This window comes from Phaethon lepturus, unplaced genomic scaffold (genome assembly GCF_000687285.1).
Source record: "Phaethon lepturus isolate BGI_N335 unplaced genomic scaffold, ASM68728v1 scaffold16757, whole genome shotgun sequence".
Classification (NCBI taxonomy): Eukaryota; Metazoa; Chordata; class Aves; order Phaethontiformes; family Phaethontidae; genus Phaethon; species Phaethon lepturus.
The window spans coordinates 14,571-37,948 of record NW_010551322.1 but is presented as its reverse complement, the minus strand read 5'-3'; the positions used below and the strand labels follow the sequence as shown (position 1 = coordinate 37,948).

Here is a 23,378-nt window from a genome sequence, read left to right as displayed (position 1 = left end):
GGCAAAAATAAGTCTTCTACTGCTGTAGTTGGAAAAAGCCAGAAGGAAAATGTTCTGCTCTTCTTACTGTGAGACTTCTGAATACAAATGTCCTTACTTTGGAATAAACATTACTTTCATTTTAGCCTAATCTATACCACATATTAAAAACGTTTCTAAAATCTGTATTTGAGCATGTTCAATAGAAAGATTTTTGGTAGTGTTGGTACTAAAGCGTGTTGTATGAGCCACAAACCACAAAGCAGCATCTGCATCTGTCTGGCTCCCTGTAGTATTTCATTTTTTTGGTTGATTCTGGTATTTGAAAATACTGTCTTTTATCGAAGTACAGTTTCTTGATGTACAGGATGATGTTAGTTTAGCACCTGTATTAATTTCCTGAAATGTCTTTTTGTACTGTGAAAAGTAGCTTTCAAAGCCAGATCTAGTTCTAAGCACAGTTTAGAACAGTGCTGTTCAGCAGAGAACCTGGTAATTACGCTGGGGTTTTCTGGATCCTCTGGGAGGTTGACCTTTCTTCCCAGGCACACCCATCTTCCTTTTTATTACTCTTTTTCCTTCTCCTGTCCTTCTTCCTCTTCTGTAGCAATTTGGTAGCCAGATTTATTTCCATTATGCTCTGCATACCCACATAAATTACAGGAGGAAATAAAAGGAGGATAAAACATATAACTTCATTGTTAAATACATGTTACTTGCAAGAAAACAAAACTTGTGGCTGATTCATTTTTAAGACTTTAACTATAACTTATCTTTTTCTCTTTCTCCTTTGTCTTGGCAGGATAAAAAAACTTGAACATGCCTCGTAGCCCAACATCAAGTGAAGATGAAATGGCACAAAGCTTTTCTGACTATTCTGTTGAATCTGAATCAGACAGCTCCAAAGAAGAAACTATTTATGACACAATTAGAGCAACTGCAGAAAAGCCAAGCAGCAGAATGGAAGACAGTCAGAGCAACACATTAGTGATTCGAATTATAATACCTGATCTGCAGCAAACGGTAAGGGATGTTACATTACAATTAAAAAAAAAAAACAAAAAGATTAGCTTTGCTGGCTTCAATCTACAGTAGATCTGTTCTGTTTTCTTACAGTCTTTTAACAAATTACAGGCAAAATTTATGTCCTGTTTTCTTTTAATGTCTACATTTTTTGGCCCAGTGGTATGCCTGACTGATTGCCTAAATTAAAGGCACCATCCCATCCAGGAGAGTGTATTTAGTATGTTAACTTGATGAAAGCTGTGATCATAAAGCAAAACACCTGTCTGATTTGCATTCAGAGGCATTTGGGTAGAAGAGAGAGAATTAGGCATCTAAAATCTCATCAGCAGGTGAGGGATGAACCCCAAAATCACATGTTGTCTCTACAAAAGCCTCGTACCTGTAGAATGCCATTGTCTTCTCGAATTTCTCTTTTCATGAGATAGTTTGTGATTGACACTAGGCTGGGGTCTGGCAGGAGATCATCAAATTCTCTCTTTCTCTTTACCATATTAGTTGCCTTTCTCTGTCATCCTCCCACAAAAATATATCCTTGTTAGATAGCTGGTGGCTTTTACAGCATAAAGGTGAGGAAAGAGAAGCAGAAATAAATTTTTCCTTCCTCCTTTGCTGCTATACCTTTACTAAATGGTGTTGTTTCTCAGGCTTCCACCCAGAGAAATCAACACACTCAGTTTGGAGGAAGAGTAAAGCCTGGCATTGAACTGTTCCACCGTTTTTACGACGACATGAAATTACTGTTCTATCCTCTCCCACCTCCTAACTGCTTATACTGGAAACATATCAGAGAGGATAAAAGGAACCTTTTCTGATTTTCTTAGAGGAGTCATCTGCAGGCTAACTTGTGGACCTATGGCTGTATCTTACACCCCTGACTCTATTGGATGAAAGTAGGGACTTTTCAACAAAAGATTTAATCTCTCCCATCTTACAGAAAGAATTGAAGAGCCTTTTCATTTGTTAGAAAAGTCTGATTGAGTGAGAATAAAAGTTATTTTTTTAATTAAGAAAAAATCTTGGATGTTCCTTACATATTAGGAATGTACAGTCCAAATTCCTCACTTTTTCTCACAGGGAACTATAAGTTGTGTTTCTTTTATGGCTGAATGTGTAAAATTCAACATCTGGAATGTTAAGAGCATAAAGTTGGAAATGTTTGCTGTTGTAACTTTGTAAGTGAAAGAATCGTTGTTCTCCACAAGTGCTACAAAAGGAATGACAATCTCATCCTGGGTAAGGTCTTGGGAGTTACGTGCTGATTCTATCTAGAATCACAACCTGTCCAACTTTGTGATTAATTATCTAAATTACCCTGGGCCTCCTTGAATGCTGTTGTCAGGCTTTTCAGTGACGGTAGGCATCAGACTTTTTTCATTTCAAAGATGATATAAAAACACATTCTTTTTATGGATGTGTACTACATACATCACTCTGTGCTGACATTTAAGATCTACATCATACTGTGCTGCCATTGAAGATCTATCTCAGAAGAAATTATTCCTTTCTTTTTAATTAAGTTCATTTTTAGAATGATATAGATTGCCTGTCTAAAGGCTGACAGGGAAGAGCTCTTTTGACAGTGTGGCCTCAGGTGTGGTTGTAGAGCTCTTTTTTTAAAGCCCAATCTACACAGTGCAGCAGAAACTCAGAGAAATCTGTGTTGGGGTTGGGAGCAGTATCCCTTAAGTTCTTGTACTTAAAAATTTCTTTTAGATGGCAATTGAGCTGGTCCCTGTTGAAATTACAGTACCACTCCATTAATTTATATGGTGTGAGATGAACCTCTATGAAGAGGCAGTGCTGTGGGACCCGAGCTGGACAGGAAGGCTTCAGAGGGCAGAGCAGGACTGAGGCTGCTGTGAGCCACACGCAGGATTTTTATTAAATCGTGGCTGAAGCAGTCATCACCTTGGGTCTTTCATTTCAGTATTGACTGAAATACTGAAATCCACTGTCGTACATCTTAAATTTAAAAGGATTTTGCCTGTACTGAAGAGCTTGTCTTGACAGAGGACTAACTTGACGTGGTTAGGGTTTTATTGATGATCCTACCAGCTTGCTATATCTTTGACTGTATTCAGTGCTCAATGAAGAGATCCAGTAAAATGGAAAGATTAGCTTTACTTGCTAGGTTTACTCTGCTGTTAAAAACAGTGAGATGTTAGCCCCCTGAAGCCCTCTCATTTCATTACTCTATTTTTCAGACTAATAATAAGTTATTTATTGACATTATTGAAACAATTATTTTTTTTTTAATTTATTTTGTGCAGGAAATGAAGTGAACCAAAAAATATTTTAGGTTTTGTGTTTCATTTCTTCATTTTTATTGCTTCTTGCATTTTTTTCCTTTTCAATAAACTCTTAATGAAAGTAACTCCATTGTTTTAAACAGTTCTATAGCAGGTAATCTATTCTGATTTAATTTATCATCCCACAGTCTCTTGTACAGAAAGGTGAAATCTGGATTCTGTTTTGCAAATGGGAAGGCTGATAGCTTAAATGTAGTGTAGCAAAGCTTGGAGAAGATCATCATTCATGAGCTGTGTTATAGCTACAGGCCAAATCCAACATACACCCCACTTGCTGTATAATTATAATTAATTTAACGTAAGAGCATGAAATGACATAATTAATTTTTTTGGTTTTATTCTTTATTGCTTTTTAGAAAGTATGATCAAGAATATATTTGTTTAAAAGAAAGCAAGATTATGGTTTTAGATAAAGCTCAACCCACTGGGAAGCTTTAAACCTAGCTAAATTCACAAGGAATAAAATTTTGCTCAACTGCAATGACTGTCGTGTAAATCGCCTTTATTTCATTGCGCGTAGGAGAGAAGCACCGAGCATCATAAGTAAGATGTGCTGCTATAGAAAACTACAAATTATGACCCATTGTAGGAAATTTGTCTTGCTTCCCTTTTATTCTCATTTGAGACTTTAAAGATAATGTAAACCTTGACAAGTTCATACAAAGCTCTTATGAAAACTAACTTTTCAGTTCTTACATCATTTTTTTGTGTCTCCAGTTCAATTGATAATCCAATGTATTGAAACAACACTTTGTAGAAAGAGTAATTTCTTACTGCTTTTGTGCATCATCTGTGTTCAAGCAAGTGTCATCCCAGGCACATGAGGGTGGGGAATATTGAAATGAGTGACTGAAAGATTTCGTGAGCTCAGTAAAATTACTGAAGGAATGGAGAGCATAGAAAGCCCTCCGTAGTCACAACAGATGTGCACAGGAGAGGGGGTAAAAAGCTGTATTACCCAACATTTCGTGATTTAATAAGCCAGGAGGCTTAGCTTTAGTAGATCCTTTATGGAGGTAGGACATATGTGTGATCTCTTTTGACCAGAAGCTTATTCGTGGTGCATCCATCCCAGAGGGCTCTGGCTTGACGATGACCCCTACTACTTCTTGAGGTGGAAATGACAGTAACTGCCTTGTTCCTCCTGTCTTTGCAATAGTGCTGCAGAGTTTCTTGGCAACTTGGGTAATATTCAATTGTGTTTGCCCTTAACGTGAGGATGCTCCATCCCCAGGGCAGCAATGTTCAGTGTCATGCTGTCAGCAGCACTGGTTAGTGACAGATCTGCATCTTTCCTCCTTGGTAAGCAAAGTTGACAGTCAACAGCACCCAGCAGTTTGCTGCCCAAGGCAACTGCCTACCTTGTGCCTAAAGGCGATCACGTCTGTGCATGGCGTCGAATATCTTTTGGACGTGGAAAACTGGGTGAACTAATGTGTCTGCGCTTTCCTCTGTGATGCCTGGCATATCTGACCTCTCCCTGGGCCTTTTTGGTCTTAACCCAGGGTAAGTCTTCTAGTATCCATTTCCTTTATCAGCCCAGGTAGGAACATATCACAAGTGATTCTGCCTGTAACTGGAAGGAGTCTGGTTCTTCTCCAGTAGATGTTGTCAAGAAAATCTCCTTTGCGTGATACTCTGACATTGATGTCCAATATTTTGTGCTTGGAATTGCTCTTTTTCCCAGACATACCAGCCAATTGTTTTAAGGAATGTTTTCATCATTTTATTATCAACACATGGTAGTTGTTCTGCTCTTTTGTTTTATCCTATACTCCTATACATGGATAGTATAGTGACCTATACTATCCATGCTCCCTCTGGGTTACGTTTAAAATCAAAATGCTCAGATTCATATGTTTTATTAAATTCTGATGCTGAGATGGGATTGGGTCAGTTGAAGACTTCTCTGAAATGCTTTCTGCCCATCTGTTTTGCTGCTCCACTCCAGTAAGAAGCATTTACTGACTTCCCCTTCGCCTGTTTTTTTATATAATGGACTTTCCACGCAAAATGTTGTTTAGTAAGTGGCAGTTGGTAGAGCAACAGCTTAAGTTGTAGCTACTTTTTGGTTTTCCACTTCTGCATTGCTTTTTGTACTTTTGTCCTTTCTTTGTCCTTTTCCCAATATTCACTGGCCTTTAGGATTAAGAATATCTTCCTTTAGTGCTTTTCTGTCTTAGATAAAACACTTGTTTAGTTTGTGCAATTTTTATCGTATGAAGATAGGAACCCGGTTGTCACAGCTGCAGCTTGAGTCACATTTTTGCTTAAGATGCCTCCATTTTTACTTGTGTCCAGTCTGTACTGCTGTCCGCTGCCTCAGATCTATTGCAGGTTTTCCTTTGCAACTTTTCACAAGTATTCTTCTGTAACCCACTCTGTGACTGATAGTTCACTGCTGCTTTCTGTTTATAGTTGATCTTCCTTCTTTTTATCTTCAGTTTGACGATGGAAACATTGTGGGTGCTGCTGAGGTCTGTTCTTATGCCCTTGATCTGACAGGTGATCTAACTTGCCAGCTGGTGACGGTGTGGACAGACTCTTTTTTGACTTTTCATCTCATGATTTCTGTATTTTCTGAATGCATTTTGATGAAGGAAAGCAGTGCCTCCAAGAATTACGTTGACCACCGAGCACAAATCAAAATGAGTGACTTGCTCAATTTTTTTCATGATACCAAACTCTCATTTGCATTTTCCACTTTTCGGTTGTCGCATCTTTAATATCAAAGTCTCATATTGAAATGAATAACTTGTATTTTGATATTCTGACAATCACATTTTGGAGGCAGCTGTACAAACTGTCATGGTTCCTCTGTCGCAGAGCAGTTCTTTGTGATTGACAACTTTGTGAGTCTGATGTAAAAGATGTGTTGGTTGATAGATTTTGAACTGAGAAATATTATTCCTCAGAGATTCTGTATCATGAACGTTATTGAATTAATATCTTTCCTTTAGCTGGAGCAGGTGAGCTATATTTTTGCCTTGCTTTTGGTTCTTACGTTGCACTTAGTGACTTAGTCTCACCCATATGCGGGAATACAAGATTATAATTGACCATGTCTCTCATCATCCAAAGAGCTTTAATATCAAAACCACAGGTCTCGCATTTCAGCAACCAATGTTGATGTGCTATCTTGCAGCTAGACTTGGATTTTGAGTGGCCTAGTGTGGTTTTGACAGTGTTTTTGAGCCAGTCAGGCCGCCTTTTTTGGTTCTTATTTGAAAGAAGTGTTGCAGTTTTTATAGTGTATGTAGCTAGCCTTCAAGACAAACTATTGCATTTTATCTGGTCTTGGGATGCAACAAAAAGGATGGAAAGAATAGATCCCACATCTGTCAATGCAAAATATATTTATGTTTCATATGTGTTCCTGTAGTTATTTGCCACTAATCTATCCCTATTTTTTGATATGTTTTTTTTTCTTAATAATAAGTCATTGAAGATTAGAAAAAGTTGTCCATCTTTTTTGACTCAGTTACTGTCTCATTTCCTTGAGGTCACCACACCATGTGCATCTAATGAATTCTTACTTATTTCATAACTACAGCAATTTGTGTGTAGATTCTGCTGTGATTCAGCCGACGTTTTCTCGGGTCGAAAGCGTGGCAGTAGCCTACACGATAGAGATGATGACTGTGGTGGTCGCTGTGTTGGGAGGGCTGCCAGAGAGTCGGGGAGGCGGCACAGGGGAGGCATTCCAGGGGCAGACTGATCTAAAATACACCTTGTGCAGCGCTTCAGTGGCCCCTTCTTATCCTTCTGTCCAGCAGCTGTCTCTGAGAGTGGTGACAGCCTCCTTCTCTGTCCTGCCCGGCTTCGGGGGAAGCACAAAGAATCACTTTTCTCACTTATTTCACTTATCCGAGTCTGAGATATTTTGGTACGAAACAGTTGATCAGTTATTGATTTGCTTTTTACATCATTGATCTTAATTCATTATTGTAAATTACTAATGGGATCATCATTTATTAAAATAAGTGCACTTTTTTTCTTGTGAATCGCTAGAAAAGTAGGGCTGTGAATAAATTAGTTTATGAAATTACTGCTTTCAAAGTGTTTCCGTATTTATTCTGCCATTGAGGACTCCAGAATATTGTAGCTAGTGTGGTAGAAATACAATAGTGGTATAGTTATCAGGTAACTCAGTTTAAAACAAGCCTTCAACCTTCTGCACAAAAAGAATTCCTCACTGCCATTTCAGTGAAGGTGGTTAAACTATTATGTCCTGTCCTCATGCGTCATATGAACAGACCTGCAGAAAGCAAATTATTTCAGAAGATAAATATTGCGCATTACTGATGCAATGTGCATAAACACCGTAGAAAGATTTCTTTTCCATTGAAATCTATTCTGAAGAAATTTGAAATTATTTATAAGTTTGCCAATTTAGCAAATCTTTGAGAATTAGAAATATGCACCATTATCTGCAATATTTGCATGCAATCGAGAACAGACTGAACAAAATGGAACATGTTGAATTCTCAAGGTGCATTAAAGAAAAGCAGGCTTAATGAAACTGCGATCACAAGTCAGTGTTTTGTATGGTTAAAATAAGAGAAGTGTCATACAAGTGAAAAAATAATTTGTTTCATGTAAGAGTTTCATATAAGGAAGACTTTCCTGGGGAAAAAAAAATCATGTAATTTCAAAATTATCTTTGCTTCTTTCCTTTTTAATAGCATTTTTTATAATCTTTTAGGATGTGTGGATAATGCCAAGTCACTGCATAGTGATACAGCACGTAGGGGTTAAGCTCAGAACTTACGTCCTAACTGGCAATTTTTAGAGTTGCTGAAAACTGCTGGTCTTTGAATCTGAGCTTTGTACTGAAGTTTAAATCCATGCAAGAGTTGTGGGACAAGCGAGGTTCGGAGCTGGAGGAACACAGGGTTATAAAACGGTTTCCCCTTGCCGCTGAGTCAGCACCTGAGCTGCCGGGCTGCCCAGGACCGAAAATACTGTTTGTCATGTTCTTTCTGTCTCCCTCTCTTCTTCCCTCCGCCATTTAAAAACCCCCAACTTTTCACAAAACACCTTGAAATGTAAAATATGTAAGAAGGGGAATGAAAACTGCTTCCTAGCCAACATTATTTGTGACAAAATCTAGTATCTCCTCTGATTACATCTTTATATCTAAGACTGTCCAGGGTTAAAGCTATCTGTTATTTCCTAGGCCAGAGCATCACCTGAGCACGTCGCAATGAAAGTTTTATCCCTCTTCCCTTACATACCCCGAAATGCCTTAACGTCAGTACTCGAGCCATATCTGAAAAAGGGCAGTTTTTGCAGGAACCGGTGAAAGACAAACCAAGTGGGAATTTTTAATAATTCATGCCCGGGCGTGGTGGAGCTGGGCAGAGCCCTGTGAGATGCTATCAGGGCAGCTTCGGTGGCACTAGCCACCACCGGTGAGTAGAGGACGTCTTAGTATCAGGGTCTGCTGATAGTCCTCATCTCTCCGGATTAATTCACAGAAACACAGCCTGACTCCTCAGCTTCAGTACGTTGCGATACCCAAAACCGGGTGGTCCTCTCTGCTTTGACAAAGTGAATATATACTGAGGACCGGTTAACTGTAGTGTTTGCTCAGTTAAAAGCAGTTGTAAATTGAAAATCCTTCATGTACTGGCTGTACTTTCTGGAATTTTTGCCACGTAATATCAAAAGAGTCAGGAAGGCGCTGTGAATACATAAAATATTGTGACTTCTGCCTTTGAATTTGCTCTTCAAAATTCAGGATTAAAATATTAAATGAATTTGTTATTTGATTTGTGTATATGAGATCAGAGATTACTTTCAGAGGTATGCAGAACTTGCCGGGATGAATATGTTTAGTTCTAAAAGACAAACTGTAACCATTTGCTTATGGATGGCCTTGGGACTTTAAAAAGATGCCAACAGGTAACGCAGAGGTGCGCACGGCAGAAGCAGCTCTGGGTAAAGTGAATTTTATTTATTATTACCATAGCCAGAATTCCAGCTACAGTCATGGAAGTGTACTGATAAAAAAGATATATCCGTTAACGTTTTTCTTTGGCCCATGTGCGATCCCTGCAGCCTGTGCTGAATCGTGCGGGGAAGGGGACGTCCTTTGAGCGGGCAAAGAAGGGGCTCTTGTGCTGTAGCTCTGCTGTGGCAGCTTGGTACGAGCCCTTCGCGTGGCCCGGTGTGGGGCGAGTTGGCAACACCGTGCGTTCGTAATGCACGTCAGAGGCAACAAGTTGGTTTCTAGGCATTGCCATCTGCTCGTAGCCAGTGACTGCGAAGTACGCTACAGTTGCGAAATTCCTAAATTTCTTAAATTCCTAAATTCCAGCTTGGTGAGGAGGAGAGAACTGGAAAGGATTTTCAAGGTTTTCACCTGTTCTGGTGCTTCACATTGTATAGTTCCTCCCATAAAGTTACCCTAAGGTAAATGTAGCTTAAAATGAAGTAGAATTCTTGCCTGAACAAAACCTGTTTTGGTTTTTTTGTGTGAAATTGTTGTGGATCAGACTGGTTGTCAGAACAGCCTAGAGTCAAGTGGCCGGTTAAAACATCTTGTAACATCCCCTTCACTTGGCTTTTCAAACAGGTTTGCCGTGAAGGTGTTCCTTCTCTGAAGAAGCATATAATCTCTGATGTTTGTGGAATGACTTGAGACGTCCTGTGTTTTCACAGTACTTGTGCATTAGTTATTATAGAGGAATGTGCGACTGAAATGTAGTTCTGCTGGTGTATGTTTTGTCATGGAATTTGTGGGTTTATTGTGTATCTGTGTGTATATTTATGACATTTGTAAATTTTAGAATGTAAGATACTGTTAAAATTTTTTTTTCTTTAATTACTTTTTTAATAATTTCGCTTTGCAGAAGTGCATTAGATTTAACCCAGAAGCTTCAGTGTGGGTTGCAAAGCAACGGATTTTGTGCACTTTGAATCAGAGTTTGAAAGATGTCCTGAATTACGGACTGTTCCAGCCTGCAAGCAATGGCAGAGATGGGAAGTTTTTGGATGAGGAACGACTTCTTAGGGAATACCCACAGCCAGTGAATAAAGGAGTTCCTTCACTTGAGGTATTTTTAGATCTAATATCTGAAACATTTGTACTCTGATACAAACTATACAGTAAGCTGTATCTGAGGTTTCTACATGCACCTGAACTGCACTTGGGACATACATAGTGATCAGCAAGTCTGAACTTGAACCCTTGCTCACAGAAATGCTGGCATTCACTTGCTCGGCAGACGTGTTCCATGTGTTGTCCCCAAGAAGCTTCAAAGAATCAGCCCCTCTGGGAGACTTGATTTTGGAGTTTTCCTCTGCTGAGGACATGGGAGATATCTCTTATTCTGTGATTTAATAAAGAAATGTAAGGTTCTAGATTAAGGTTTTGGACCTCTGTGATTAGATTTGCAATAGTAGGCTAGCAGCTGCTGAATAATCAGCCTTCGCTTCCTCCCAAAGAAGAGGGTCTTTCTCTCTGTGAAGCCTTTTTTTTTTTTTTTTTTTTCTTTTTCCCCCCATCTAGTTCCTACTGTGCCCTCCTTCAGAGTACACAGATTTCCTCTGTCTATCTCCTGGGAAAGCAGTAAGGGAAGAGAGGGTGTATATGTGTGAAGCACTCGCGCACAGACAGGGGAATTTAGACCCCCTTCTGTTGCTCATGTGAGGCTGTGCAGCTGGGGGATAAACTGGGTAGAACGATCACGACACTGGGCGAACATGGAGCTGAGCCAGGTCACACTGAAACACAGTATAGCAGGAAACTGGGGCATGAAACTAGTATTTAATTAATTTTGGTATTGCTTGTATGGTGGTACATCAACCACTAATAATCTGCAGTTAATAGACCTTACTATAACACAAGTCCAAGAAAATAGAACCATGGTCCGGAGAAGTCAAGTCCTAGCTTTTCTAGGAGTTTATTTCAGAGATTCAATTGCTGATGTCCATATTATAGCCATAAGCAAATTAAATAGCCACTTTATTTTTTCTGTCATGTTGTTTCAGGAGTGTTCACTGTTTGCAAAATTATTCTCACTGCAGCTGAAGGATTGCAATTCAAGGGTTAAAAGTGGTCTTGTGAAAAGCCAGTGTTAAAGCCCCATTCAGTTCAGTCTCCTTGTCCAACAGACTGCTGCATTCTTTGAATTCTGTGTAGTACGATTAGATAATAGTAAATTAAAACTATGTAAATCCCATGATTTTTACTGTAGATCTTGCTACTCTGGCCATAGGGTAGCAAACTGTTCAGGGTAAAATGTGAGTGACTTTCAGCCAAAAAAAGAGGCAATCCTCTGAACCTCGTCCATAGGACCAGTCCTGTTAAACACCAGAAGAGCTATTCCCTTGTGTAAAATTCTGCCTGCGTTGATGAAGGGATTTTTCAGGAATCTCTCCCCGCCCATTTTTTTTTTTTTTTTAAATTTCAGAAATGTTAAGCTGATATGTTGAAATATTTTTATTTGACATGCCTTCCCAGTTCTTCTTTCTGCTGGAGACTATAAATGAAAGTGCACAGATACCCTTAGGGAAAAGCTCTTTTCACTATAATTCTTGCTTATTTGTGTAGATTCTAGAGGCTGATCTCATTTCCCATACACCTCTACTGATTTCAGTATATTTATACATTAATTTTGCTTACATGAACTGCAAAACTATGATACCACTATGTTAAGCGGAGTGCTGATTGTTGGTGAATATTCAAAATGAAATATTAAGTCTGTTTTTGAATTTTGCTTAAATCTACGTCATCGTGGATGATACTTTCTGGTAAGGGCAGAAAAATATATTATGAGTTTTTAAGCAAAATAGGACATTTTAAATTTATTCTTTTTTTCCTCCCTCAGTTTCGATACAAGAAAAGAGTGTACAAACAGTTCAATCTTGATGAAAAACAGCTGGCCAAGCTTCATACGAAGGTATGCCCAATTTACCGGAGAAGTTAGCAATTGCTGACTTAGCAAAGCAATGCGTCTGAGAAACTGGAAACAAGTAGGCGTTCATTCCCACCCGGGCCAACTGCTGAACAACAAACAGTATGTGCTTCCAGCACCGACAGGGATGTGTGAATTGTGATCTGGGAATTTCTGTCATAGAAAAATTGCCATGATTGACTCTTCCATATGTATACAAGTAATTTTACCTTACTTGGTAAATACAGTGTGCTTTCAGCATGCTGCAAAAATGCCGATCTGTGTCTTTATTCTGACCTGCAAATGAGTCTAACGATAATGATCACCATATACCATCCTAATTCTTACTGAATGAATCTCACACGCATTTTTTTTCTTAAAACTATAAAAACCAAAATCTTCATACTGTGTTTGACTTCTGAACGTTATAAACCGTATGGTTTATGCTCTCAGTGTAAAGTCAGGTTCTCCAGGAATGTGAATTAGCTACTGACAGAATATTTTACTTCTAGTCAAAATTTTCTTTTTAAAATTAGATGATGATTCATTTGTCACTCTTTGTTTCAGGGTAATTTGAGAAAATTTATGGATCATGTCCACCATCTCTCAGTGGAAAAAATCACAAAGATGTTGGACCGAGGACTGGACCCAAACTATCATGACCTAGAAAGTGGAGGTCAGAACAATAAAATTAGCAGCATAAAGTAGTACCTTGGGTTTGTTCAGCCTAAATTGATAAACAGGCTGAATCTCACACATTCTTTCTGTTGCCTTCATAAATCTAGGCTAATGGAATCTGTATGACTTTGCTGTCCAAAGAAGGAAATTGATAATTTCTGATTTTCTCTGAGCAGCATTTTTAACTTAGCATTTTTAAAGCAAATGTTCTTTATTTTATACATTTGCTCATCTTTTTTCATGTACATGCTCTTCTCTTCTTTAGAAACACCCCTGACTTTGGCAGTTCAGCTTGATAATACAGTAGAAGTGATAAAAGCTCTGAAAAATGGAGGAGCACATTTAGACTTCAGAGCTAAAGATGGAATGACAGCTCTGCACAAAGCAGCCAGAGCCAAGAACCAAGTAACCCTCAAGGTAAATGCTTTCAGTAGCAAATTATACATCATTTTATAGAAAAAAATATATAAAGGAAAATGTTTTCAGTTAATTACTGTATTGTCCTCAGTCGATCTTTTAATATGTGCTTGTTGCAGGGCTTTCTTGTGGCTTTCAAATCTTAGGATTTGCTTTCAATAAAGGACCTTTTCATTTCTCATTCTTTTTGGTAGGAAGAAAAAGAGGTGAAATTTAACCTTATTCATTGATAGATCGGGAAAGATCTGTCTGAAGAAATATGAATAGCATTATTGTTGCTTATCTCTTTGAAAGCAAATGCCAGTAGCATGGATTACACATTACATCTTAACACAGTCTCTTCTGTTTTCTTTTGTATTTTAACGGGTATTCTTATATCACCTTGATAGTCCAGATTAAATCTTACGTTTATGGCTTTTGCTTATTTCTTTTTGACAGATATTCAAATTGCATGACATTTTTGATAAAGCATCTTGTAGATGAAGAGGTGAATGTGTTGCAAAGGCGATGTGGCATTTTGAGAACTGAGATTTCTGAACTTAATGAGAGAATGGAAATTGGACATTGCCACACATCCTTTCTTTGCTATCCCTGTAGATTCTTTTAGATCCTAATTCTTCCAAGACCATTTCTTGCTTAACGGTCTGTGCTGTAGCCCATTCTATCAGTTTATAAAGAAGTGAGCAGAAAAAAATACGTTACGGCAAATATCAACCTTGTAAATACTGTTTCAGGTAGAAGAGTCCCTTTATAGTTAGAAGTCCCTCCAAAATTTATTTTTCACAGTTTGTGATTGCTTTCAGACCCTTTTAGAGCTTGGAGCATCTCCTAACTACAAAGACAGTTGTGGCCTGACAGCGCTGTACCACACTGCTATTGTGGGAGGGGATCCTTACTGCTGTGAGCTGTTACTTCACGAACACGCTACCGTCAGTTGCAAAGATGAAAATGGATGGCAAGAAATTCATCAGGTAGGAAAGTTACTTTTTGTTTGGAGTTGAAGTTGCATGAGGAAATGTGTTGTATGTTCTATGGTTAAATGCTGTTTCGAAGGCTGTTTGGATATGTTTAGTCCATGCTCATACAAGTATGGAATTTCTTCCTTTTTCTATTTGTTTATTACTTTGCATCCTGCTGTGGTGAGTTAAAGTGGAAACTGTTCCAGTGGAGTTTGGTAACTTTGAAATCCAATGGTTACTCTGGATTTTGCTGCAGAAATTGCACTAATCTTATTTATGTAAATGGACGCTTGAAGTTTAGCGTCCTGTTAGTGGCACTCGGTAAAAAAGTATAACTCGATCTTTTCGTTAGATGCCAATTTTAATAGCCTTGGTAATGCTTCTTGCGTGTTTGTTAGAGGAACTTTCTCCTTTCTCTCTGGTGAACTTTACAGGAAGATTTGGATTCTGGACCCTGCTTCTAGGATCCTTCAGTATGTTGCGCTGAAGGATGTTAAACTCTTACAAACTGACAGTTGGAGTCAGTTTTCATTCCTTGCGTGTGTGGAAACTGGGATTCTAATGATTTTTCTTTTGATGTTTGTACATGGGTTTTCCTTTCCTCTCTCACATATTCAGTGTGTGGATAAAGGTGGTAGCATGTTCTATCAAGAAAAGTTAGTCTTTTGTGGTTCATGGTGCTCATGATACCTTGAGCTAGCCATGGTGCCAGAATTCACCGGGCACTGGCACATGTTGGTCAGCTTCACCATAGCTATTGGAAAGGTAGACCTCCTTCCTCACCAAAGACCTAAATCGTATCTCTTAAAAAGGCCTATGTTTGGTAAGGCATTGCCTGAAAAAAATTTCTTTGAACTCTTTTATCTTGTCTTCTCCAGAAACTTCTGAATATTATGCAACAGTTATGTAAGAATGCTGTATTAATTTATCTTTGCATAGCAATAAACTCAGTAATTTACAAAGTTTAAAGATTCTAGCAGTCCTAATGTCATTGTGGATATTTTATGCCTTTCTTCTGTATGGATGACTTTGAGTAATCATAAAAAATGGAACTGATCTAGTATGATCAGATAAATAAAGGTATGAGTAATCAACTTTACAGGCCTGCTTAGGTTATCTAGACTCTTTTCTAGACACTAATCTTTTTAGTACGCAACTTTGCTTTTGAAAGAAAAGGGTGATAGCTTTGGTACCCACGTTTGGGTGGGGATCTGAGCTTTTTCACTGTATCAGTGTGTTAAGATTGAGGTTGTTTGGATCCATCTGTAGTAGGTAAAAATAGGATTAATTTACTACCATTGCATCTGAGGATGTGGAGGAAATGGGTTGTATAGATCAAAGTATTACCCTATCTGGACTCCTTGAAAATACAGAGAAAAATTCTCTATTTTGAAAACCCAGCCTCATACACATATGGTTGTTATTTCTCATAATGAAACAGAGCTTTCTAAACCCATTGTATTGGTTTATCCTAAATAAACCAATGTTTACTGTAATCAATAATACAAGCAGTCCCCAGTGAATTAAGAAAGACAGCGGTATGGTAGAGTCGCATACGTTGTCATCTGTGTGAAGAAGGTGAAGTTAACTTGCATGGCAAGGAAATAATTGATAGCAAGTATATTCTTCATTTCTCTAACACAGTCTTTAATTGTAGAATTTAAGTCTCTAGTTTCCCCTCATAGTAAAGGGGAAAAGGCATGGTGGCGGTTCGTGCTGTGCTAGGATAGTAGTAAAAAGAGTATCCTCTGGAGATACCCGTCTCTCTCCGTTGACCGCAGCAGGCAGCCCCGATGGATGGTTCGGACAGCTCACCTACCACGCAGACCCCTGTGCCGAGGGGAAATGCCTCTCCCCTGCGTTGGGTGTCTTCCAGCGCCTCCCCATCCGCTGAGTCAGCGTTATTGTCAGATTGGCAAAGGGGAGGGAAATCCCACTTTAGCGAAGGAAGGGCCTGATTTTAGTCCAGTTTATTGTTGTAAGAATAGAAAGTTGGAATTAGTTCTTGTATTTTAGGAGGTGTTTCGATAATGACATCTGCACGTTCATACCTAGATGTTGAGTGACTTTTAGAGACTAGACAGAATTGGTAATTTATAGCTAATGGTGCGTTTGCTCTAATCTCCCACACAGCCGGGGAAGCACAGTTACAGTTTGGTACTGTTTCTTCCTTTGCTTGTTGTTGGATGCTTCCTTTCTGTTGCCTAGCGTTAAAATGTGCCTGTTCTAATAACAGCTAGCATGATGTCTCCATTTTTTTGGCAAATAATTTGTAGATGAATCAACTATTTAATAAGCACTGTTTTTTCCCTTTCTGTGTGTTGAAAATGGAAAATAGAGGAAGAAAAGATGTAATGGTTAGGATACTAGACTGGGATTTGGGATGTGTCACAAATCTAACTTGTGTATTGAACAGTTCACTTAATTTTTCTGATCCAAATTGCAAGATGTGTAGGTAGTAGTAATTGGGTACAGAGTGAATGGCTTTGTATACCTGTATCTCTCGCTGGCACATGTTGGTCAGCTTCACCATAGCTATTGGAAAGGTAGACCTTTGCAAAAATTCCATATTATTGTATGATACTGATCTGATCTGAAGTTAAACACGTTGCAAGTTAAAACATTACAAATGTTAAATGTTAAAACATTACGAATTGGGAGGTGCTCAGTTGGTGTGCCGTAGAGAAGGTGGTAGTCAAGCAAATGAGACTGATGAATGGAAATACTGGGATTTTTCTCAAACTTACTTGCTAATCAGGAAAGTTTCAAATTTCACTGGAGTCTCATTCATAGAGGTTTATTTCCAAGTATTCAGGGTCTAACATTTTATTTGTGTGACTGATAAATGAACTCTTGAGGATTTTCCCTCTTTTTGGTCAGTGCTCTATGTATTCTGTACGTCTACTTGACATCAGAGAATCAAGAAGGTTATTACTTGCATTTTGGCCAGATTTCCCCAAACTGTTTTCACACCTTAAAAACAAGCTTTGGAGTCTGATCATCTTCAGTGCCATCTAGTGGGCAACTTTCTGAAGATTATCGGGACAAAAACCCCCTTCTGTCAGTCTGCTTGTCACATTTGACAGTTAGGAATATTAGGGGATAAAAAGTGCCGAACTTTGTATTTTCTTGATCCCTTAAAACGGCCATTCCTCAGATAAGTGAATGCTTAAATTTATGCACAGACTTGCTGTACCTGAAGCGCGTGCGTTGGTGTTGACAGGCAGGTATGCACATCTGGGTGTTAGTCCTCCCATTCAGTCCAGGGGTGGCTCTAGAAATTAGACCTTAAGTAAAACGGCATCTTCTCTGCTAAAAATCTTTACCTGGAAGGCTTGACTAGGTTGTATAATAACAAAACTATTCATGCATCTCTTTACAGGCTTGCCGATACGGACACGTCCAACATCTAGAGCACCTCCTCTTCTACGGCGCCGATATGTGCGCGCAGAACGCCTCGGGAAACACAGCGCTGCACATCTGTGCCCTGTACAACCAGGTGAGCTGGCGCAGGCCTCCCCTGCGGCAGACCCAGCGCCGTGGAGTCACACCGTCCTCCTTCAGTGACATATTGGTCCCCGTCGGGGTGCCTGGGGTCCCCTCTGCGTGGCTAAGTGGGGAGGGATATTGTGCTTCCGGAGAAGATGGGTCAGGGGTGTCCAGTCCCACGGAGACTGGAAAACAGTGCTGTAAGAGAACAACATGTAGCCAGGAAGAAAAGGCGTAATTGAGGTACAAACGCTAAAATTTTCATGTCCATCCACAGCAGCAAAGGCTTGTTGAGTTTTCTGTTGAAGAAGTTTACTGGTTTGGTGTTAGCTTTTCCTGAGATGTGGTTTTCTTGCTTTTAATAAATGGATTTGGGCATAAATTTCCCATTATTATTGATCAGTAGAGGCAAGTTATGAAGAACAACATAGCTCATTATTTTTCTTTTGATTTATTTAATATGCAGTGAGGTGTTACAGCTTTTAAACAGTGGTCTTAGAAACTAGAAAGGGCAGAATTCAAAACTATATTAGTATTTTATTCACCTATTACAAATAGGGCTGCTCATTGTAGGTAGCAAGAGTATACATATTAATTAATGAAACAACATCATGTGTTACTGACTTATCTTTTTTTTTAGTATCATAGCTAAATATTTGTTTCCTATTCAGAATTTATTACTGCTTTGCTAGAATTTAAATTAGAATCAAGTAGGAAATACTTGGAAAATACTGTGGGAAGGTATCTGTAGATTTTACAGAAATTACAGGATTCTCTGTTGTTTACAACTTATGTAGTCATTTACAAATAACAGAGCCATTTGATTTGGTAGCGTTTTATACTCTTTGCATGGATGGGATGGGGAAGGAATGAGTTTTACAACTGTGTTAAAACACAGCGCATATAGTGATACATTGAATTAGGAAAACACAAGTCATGAGATGTGACTGTAACTAGTGAAACATCTGTTAAAGCATCTGCTTCTTAATGAATTAGTATCTTAGTTTTTTTCAAAAGTCTTGTCAAGGCAGGTTCCTCAATTAGGTCTAAAATACCCTCAACTTTATTCCCAAAATTCTTTTTTTTTTTTTTTTTAATTTGACATTTTTCAAGACTGTTGACTTGATGTGCATGTCATAATTGATACCAATTCACAGACTCTAGCTATACAAACCTTCCCTGTTAAGGCTGACCATTTGAAGTACGCAGCCTATCAGTGGCAGCAGTATCTCTACGGACTGCTGCTTGCTCACTGGTCACCAACCAGCTTCAACAGGCTGTCAAGTACCTACAGCAATTAAGTTAAGATTGGCAGTAGTTTTTTTTCTCAGCTTCTGCGACTGTAGGCATACAAAGTTTTTGCAAGTTGGCACTTAAATTTCCTAGAAAATTTTGCAGAGAAATGAAATTTACCTTCATGTCAAGAAGAATTTTGCACTTAGGCTTCACATCAAGAGCTGAACATGTGTAACTATAAGCACTTCTGTTTGAAGAAAAAAAAAGGTAAAAATATTCACTTTAATGTCATTTACTTCACTTTTCCTGAGTAAGAATTTTGAAGCCCAGACCGTAATGCATGTACAAACTTACAAACTCATCTATTGATTTTTTGTAACTATTTTGTTGGAGTGTTTTCATGACTACGGTTGTTTACAAGATCGTACACTTTTAGCCATGGTTATGCAGTATGGTGCTGAAATTAGAATAATCCTGTAGAATGACGGTAGTTTTCACGTAGAGATATGTTTTTCTCCTGGCCTTGGTGAAAAAAATTATTCTGTAGAAGACTTAGAGACTGTAATTGAAATTGCCCCTACGAATTTTCAAATATTTTCATAGGCTTTAAGCTCGGCTTTGTGAATGGAAGTTTAACATCTTGTGACCACACTGTCATGCTTCTGTGTTCCTCAGTGAGGTATATCTGAACATGAAAAGTTTTTCTCAGGGTGCTGTGAACAGTAACATATGCCGATTTTTTTTTTTTTTTTTTTTTTTTTCAGTGTCCCTTTTATTGAAAGCTGTTATTAGCTGATGTGGAGGGAATGGTGCTGGCCTTTTCTGGATGGAGAGGATGGGAAGAACAGCAGTTTCCTTTCTACCTCTTGATTCCTGTAGATGGAGTCATAGCCCATTTGATTTTTCCCTTCCCTGGGGAATTTTCTTGAGATACTTGCTGAAGTCAGTAATTCTGTTTTCCTGAGTGTCAGCTAAGTGCTGATCTGAATAAATTCTCAGTTTTTAAAGTTATTTCGGGGCCATCCAGTAACTGAATACAATCTAGAGAGACCTTAGGGCTCTGTATTTTCCAAATAACAATGCTGGAATGAAGTATGTCTTCTTTCAGTCAGTAGATTGGATTCTCTATGAAAACTGTTTAGTATTAAATCAGGTAATTAGCTCTCAGAGAACAAATTAAATCTAATCTGCTGACAAACCCACACTTCTCTGCAAAGTTCTTTTTAATCTTATGAAGTCTAAAAAGCGACTACATACTCAATGTATGTATGACATAATGAATGAACGACAAGCTCTCAATATCAGAAGTTACTAGGTTGTCAGAGCTAAAATATGTGCGAGCGGGAGTCACGGCATTCATAGGCAGCACCTTAACAACGGAGAGCTCTAAATTGTGGAATTACCATTGAATTAACAAAGGAATTTCCGGTGGTGACTTTTTTGCTTATTCTTCCTAGTTTGATCCCTTTCATACTGGAAGGATGGAGAGGAGACAAAAAGGAGAGAAGATGAAGCTAAGAAAGCTTCTATTTGTTTTAAAAGAATAAACAGATGCAGTACTTTAATCCAAAACAAATTTTCTTGAAAATTCTTATGTTGAACAATTCTGATCACTTTTGTCAAAACTTTTATTATCAAAACCATTTAATAAATAAATAAATCACTTTGCATGTTTTTTGTTACACTACAGACAGCTTAGATAAGCTTGTAAATTATGTAAAGTTTTAAAATGTGTAATTCTTTTGCTTTTTAAATAATAAATAATTTTTATTAATTTTTATAGTAAACAGCTTTAAAAATAATTAATAACCAAATGAATAATCAGCCAATAAATAAAGTATGTTTCTTAATGTAGTTATTTATATCCTCAAGTTCTTGATCAAAATTGGGCATTTTAATGCTAAAGGGTTCTACTAGCATTTCCAGTATGTTTACTGAGCAGTACCTGCTGGCATAGTGGAACAGTTGTTATTATGGGAATATAATACAGTGTGCAAACCTAGAATCATTTAGGAGGCAGTCAAAAAGGAATTCTTGGAAAAGTAACCCTGAAAAGAACTTTTTTTTTAAACCTGGAGGTTTAAAATCTTCGTCTAGATTGGAGCACATTTACTTCTTTTGGATGATTGCGAATACAGAACACCTGAAAACAAGAAAAGCATTTTGACGTTTTACACATTGCTCTTTGTCTTCCTATGTTTACAGAGGACACACCTAATGTACAGACTCCAGTGCAATCAAATGAGACTATCTCAATTAATATAATTTAAAAATTACCCTCTATGAGATGATTGCTAATATACCATCTTGAGACATGATCCGTTCTGTTGTTTCAGTCTGTTACACAGAATAGGAAGTCTGGGAACAAGAGGGTATCTTTTCGGGGTACTTCGTCTTGGTGAAAGGGTAGGAGAGCCTCCTCCCCAGATAAATTTAGGACAACCCTGTGATGGAGGAGACTTAATGGGATCAAGAATCTGCCATGATAAATCAGACACCACAATGACAAAAATCGTTTTCAATCATAATTTCTGTAGATTGACTTATGACTCAGAATCTAGTAAATAAGCTTAATTTCTGTCGCTAAAATAGCTACATTATACGATTGTTTTCTCTGGCTGCAAATTTACTGTTAAAAGTGAAAGGAAGCACATTGAAATACTTCATTAGGTAGAACTCCATAACACAACGTGACAAGAAATCTGGAAAGCACAGGAAAATTAATAGAAATATTTCTGATGAGGAAACAAAAACATTTTGAAATGTGAACTGGTTTGCATAAGGTCCTAAGATGACAGATAGGAAATATAGCCTATATATGGATCATCAAAATGTCTCGTATTCTGAGAACCGTGCCAGAACCGCAGAGGATTTTGAGCAGGTTGTGGTCATTCATATTTTACAGCAGCGCCAATACACTGTACTGGTTAAAAAAAAATTGGTTTTAAGGGATTTTGTTTGCAGATTTCCTCAGCTCAGAGAGCCTGAAGCCATACTTTTCTCTTGTTAGAAGGGCTGTATTGGGTTTGAGCTGTAACTTCATATTTTTTAGGGCAAAAAAGAGAAGGTAAGACTGGTCAGTGCAGTGTGTATAGCCAGACCAAATAATTCCAGGTATATTAAAAAAAAAAAGTAATACGTTAAATGTTTAACATTGAAGATAGGCTGAAAAAAACAAAATAAGTGCATGCAAGTGGTAAAACTGCTTTGTTTAATTTTTAGCAGTAGGGGAGGATATCGTTCATCCCAGGTACTGTTTACTGTCTTGTGAACAATACTATTTTCCCTACCAAATAGGCAAAAACCATATAAGAGTCAAATTTCATTTTGAACTAACACATTTACTGCAAAATCAGATCCGTTAAGTATAGAATTTCCACAGTACAGTTTCTTAAAAATTTAATAAACTCTTTACCTCTTGAATTAATTTACTTTTTTTTTTTGTTTTTTACACTTGCATAACGTTTCTACTCTAACACACTGGAAAAGCACCTAAAGCCTTGTCACATTTAAAGTGCTATTTTAATAACTTAATTTCTTAGATTATTTATTTTGTTTACTTCTTATCTAAGGAAATATATACCAAACAGCAACATTTCTCATAGCCACAATGTCTCTTTAGTAACTAAAGACCCTTATCAAGAAGTTTACTCTTGTACTGTTTTCAGGAGAGCTGCGCAAGAGTGCTACTGTTCCGGGGAGCAAACAAGGAGATTAAGAATTACAACAGCCAGTCTCCATTTCAGGTAAAAGAGAAATACCCCTTCCCTCTGCCCCCCAGAAATATTTGCAAGAAAATCTCACGTGAACTTGGTTTTGTGGAGAAGTTACACTGCACAAGGCTGAAACAAGCTGTAGAGTCAGATAATGAGCATTTTGGCAACTGTGGCTTTTGTGTAATGCAGTAAGCGAAGATGTCCTGGAATAATCAGCAATGAGAGAAAAACACACTCACTCTTAGCTGTTCCGGTGGCACTGTCAATGAGTTTGAGGATTTTATGAGCTGTTGATGACAAAATACGAAAACATTGGTGTCCTGCGGTCAGATGTACCTTGCTTTGTGGTTATCTCCAGTCCCATGTGAGAGAGACCCAAGGAGTGACTGGGCAGCCAAGCTTTGCTTGGCCCCCACTGACGTAGCCAGAAAGAAGCTCTTCCTTCCGTGGAGGTGAGGCCGAAGAGCTGGGCTAAGTTTCAGGGGTGGGGTTGATTTAACGCGCAGTCAGTGCTGAAAGTTGTAGCTGTCATCTGTGTTTCCAAAAGAAAATGAAGTCTTTCCTTGGATTGGTCAAAATTGACTAGATGTTGTTTTCACCATTTTCTTATATTAAAGTACTTTCAGAAGGCTTAATTAAAAATCCAAATGGACGGAAATTGTTTGT

The 23,378-nt window shown here is 38.2% G+C and overlaps 1 protein-coding gene across 1 annotated transcript; it reads left to right on the top strand.

Annotated features, from left to right (window-relative positions):
* Positions 1–798: 798 nt before the first annotated feature.
* On the top strand, positions 799–22,742 carry LOC104616015 (SH3 and multiple ankyrin repeat domains protein 3-like; the record flags this gene model as incomplete). The annotated part of the gene is made up of 8 exons (XM_010290870.1): positions 799–1,002; positions 10,172–10,375; positions 12,152–12,223; positions 12,785–12,893; positions 13,161–13,312; positions 14,116–14,283; positions 17,654–17,770; positions 22,665–22,742. Coding segments are annotated over exons 1-8 (1,104 nt in total), but the record flags the coding sequence as incomplete, so codon positions are not given.
* Positions 22,743–23,378: the final 636 nt, after the last annotated feature.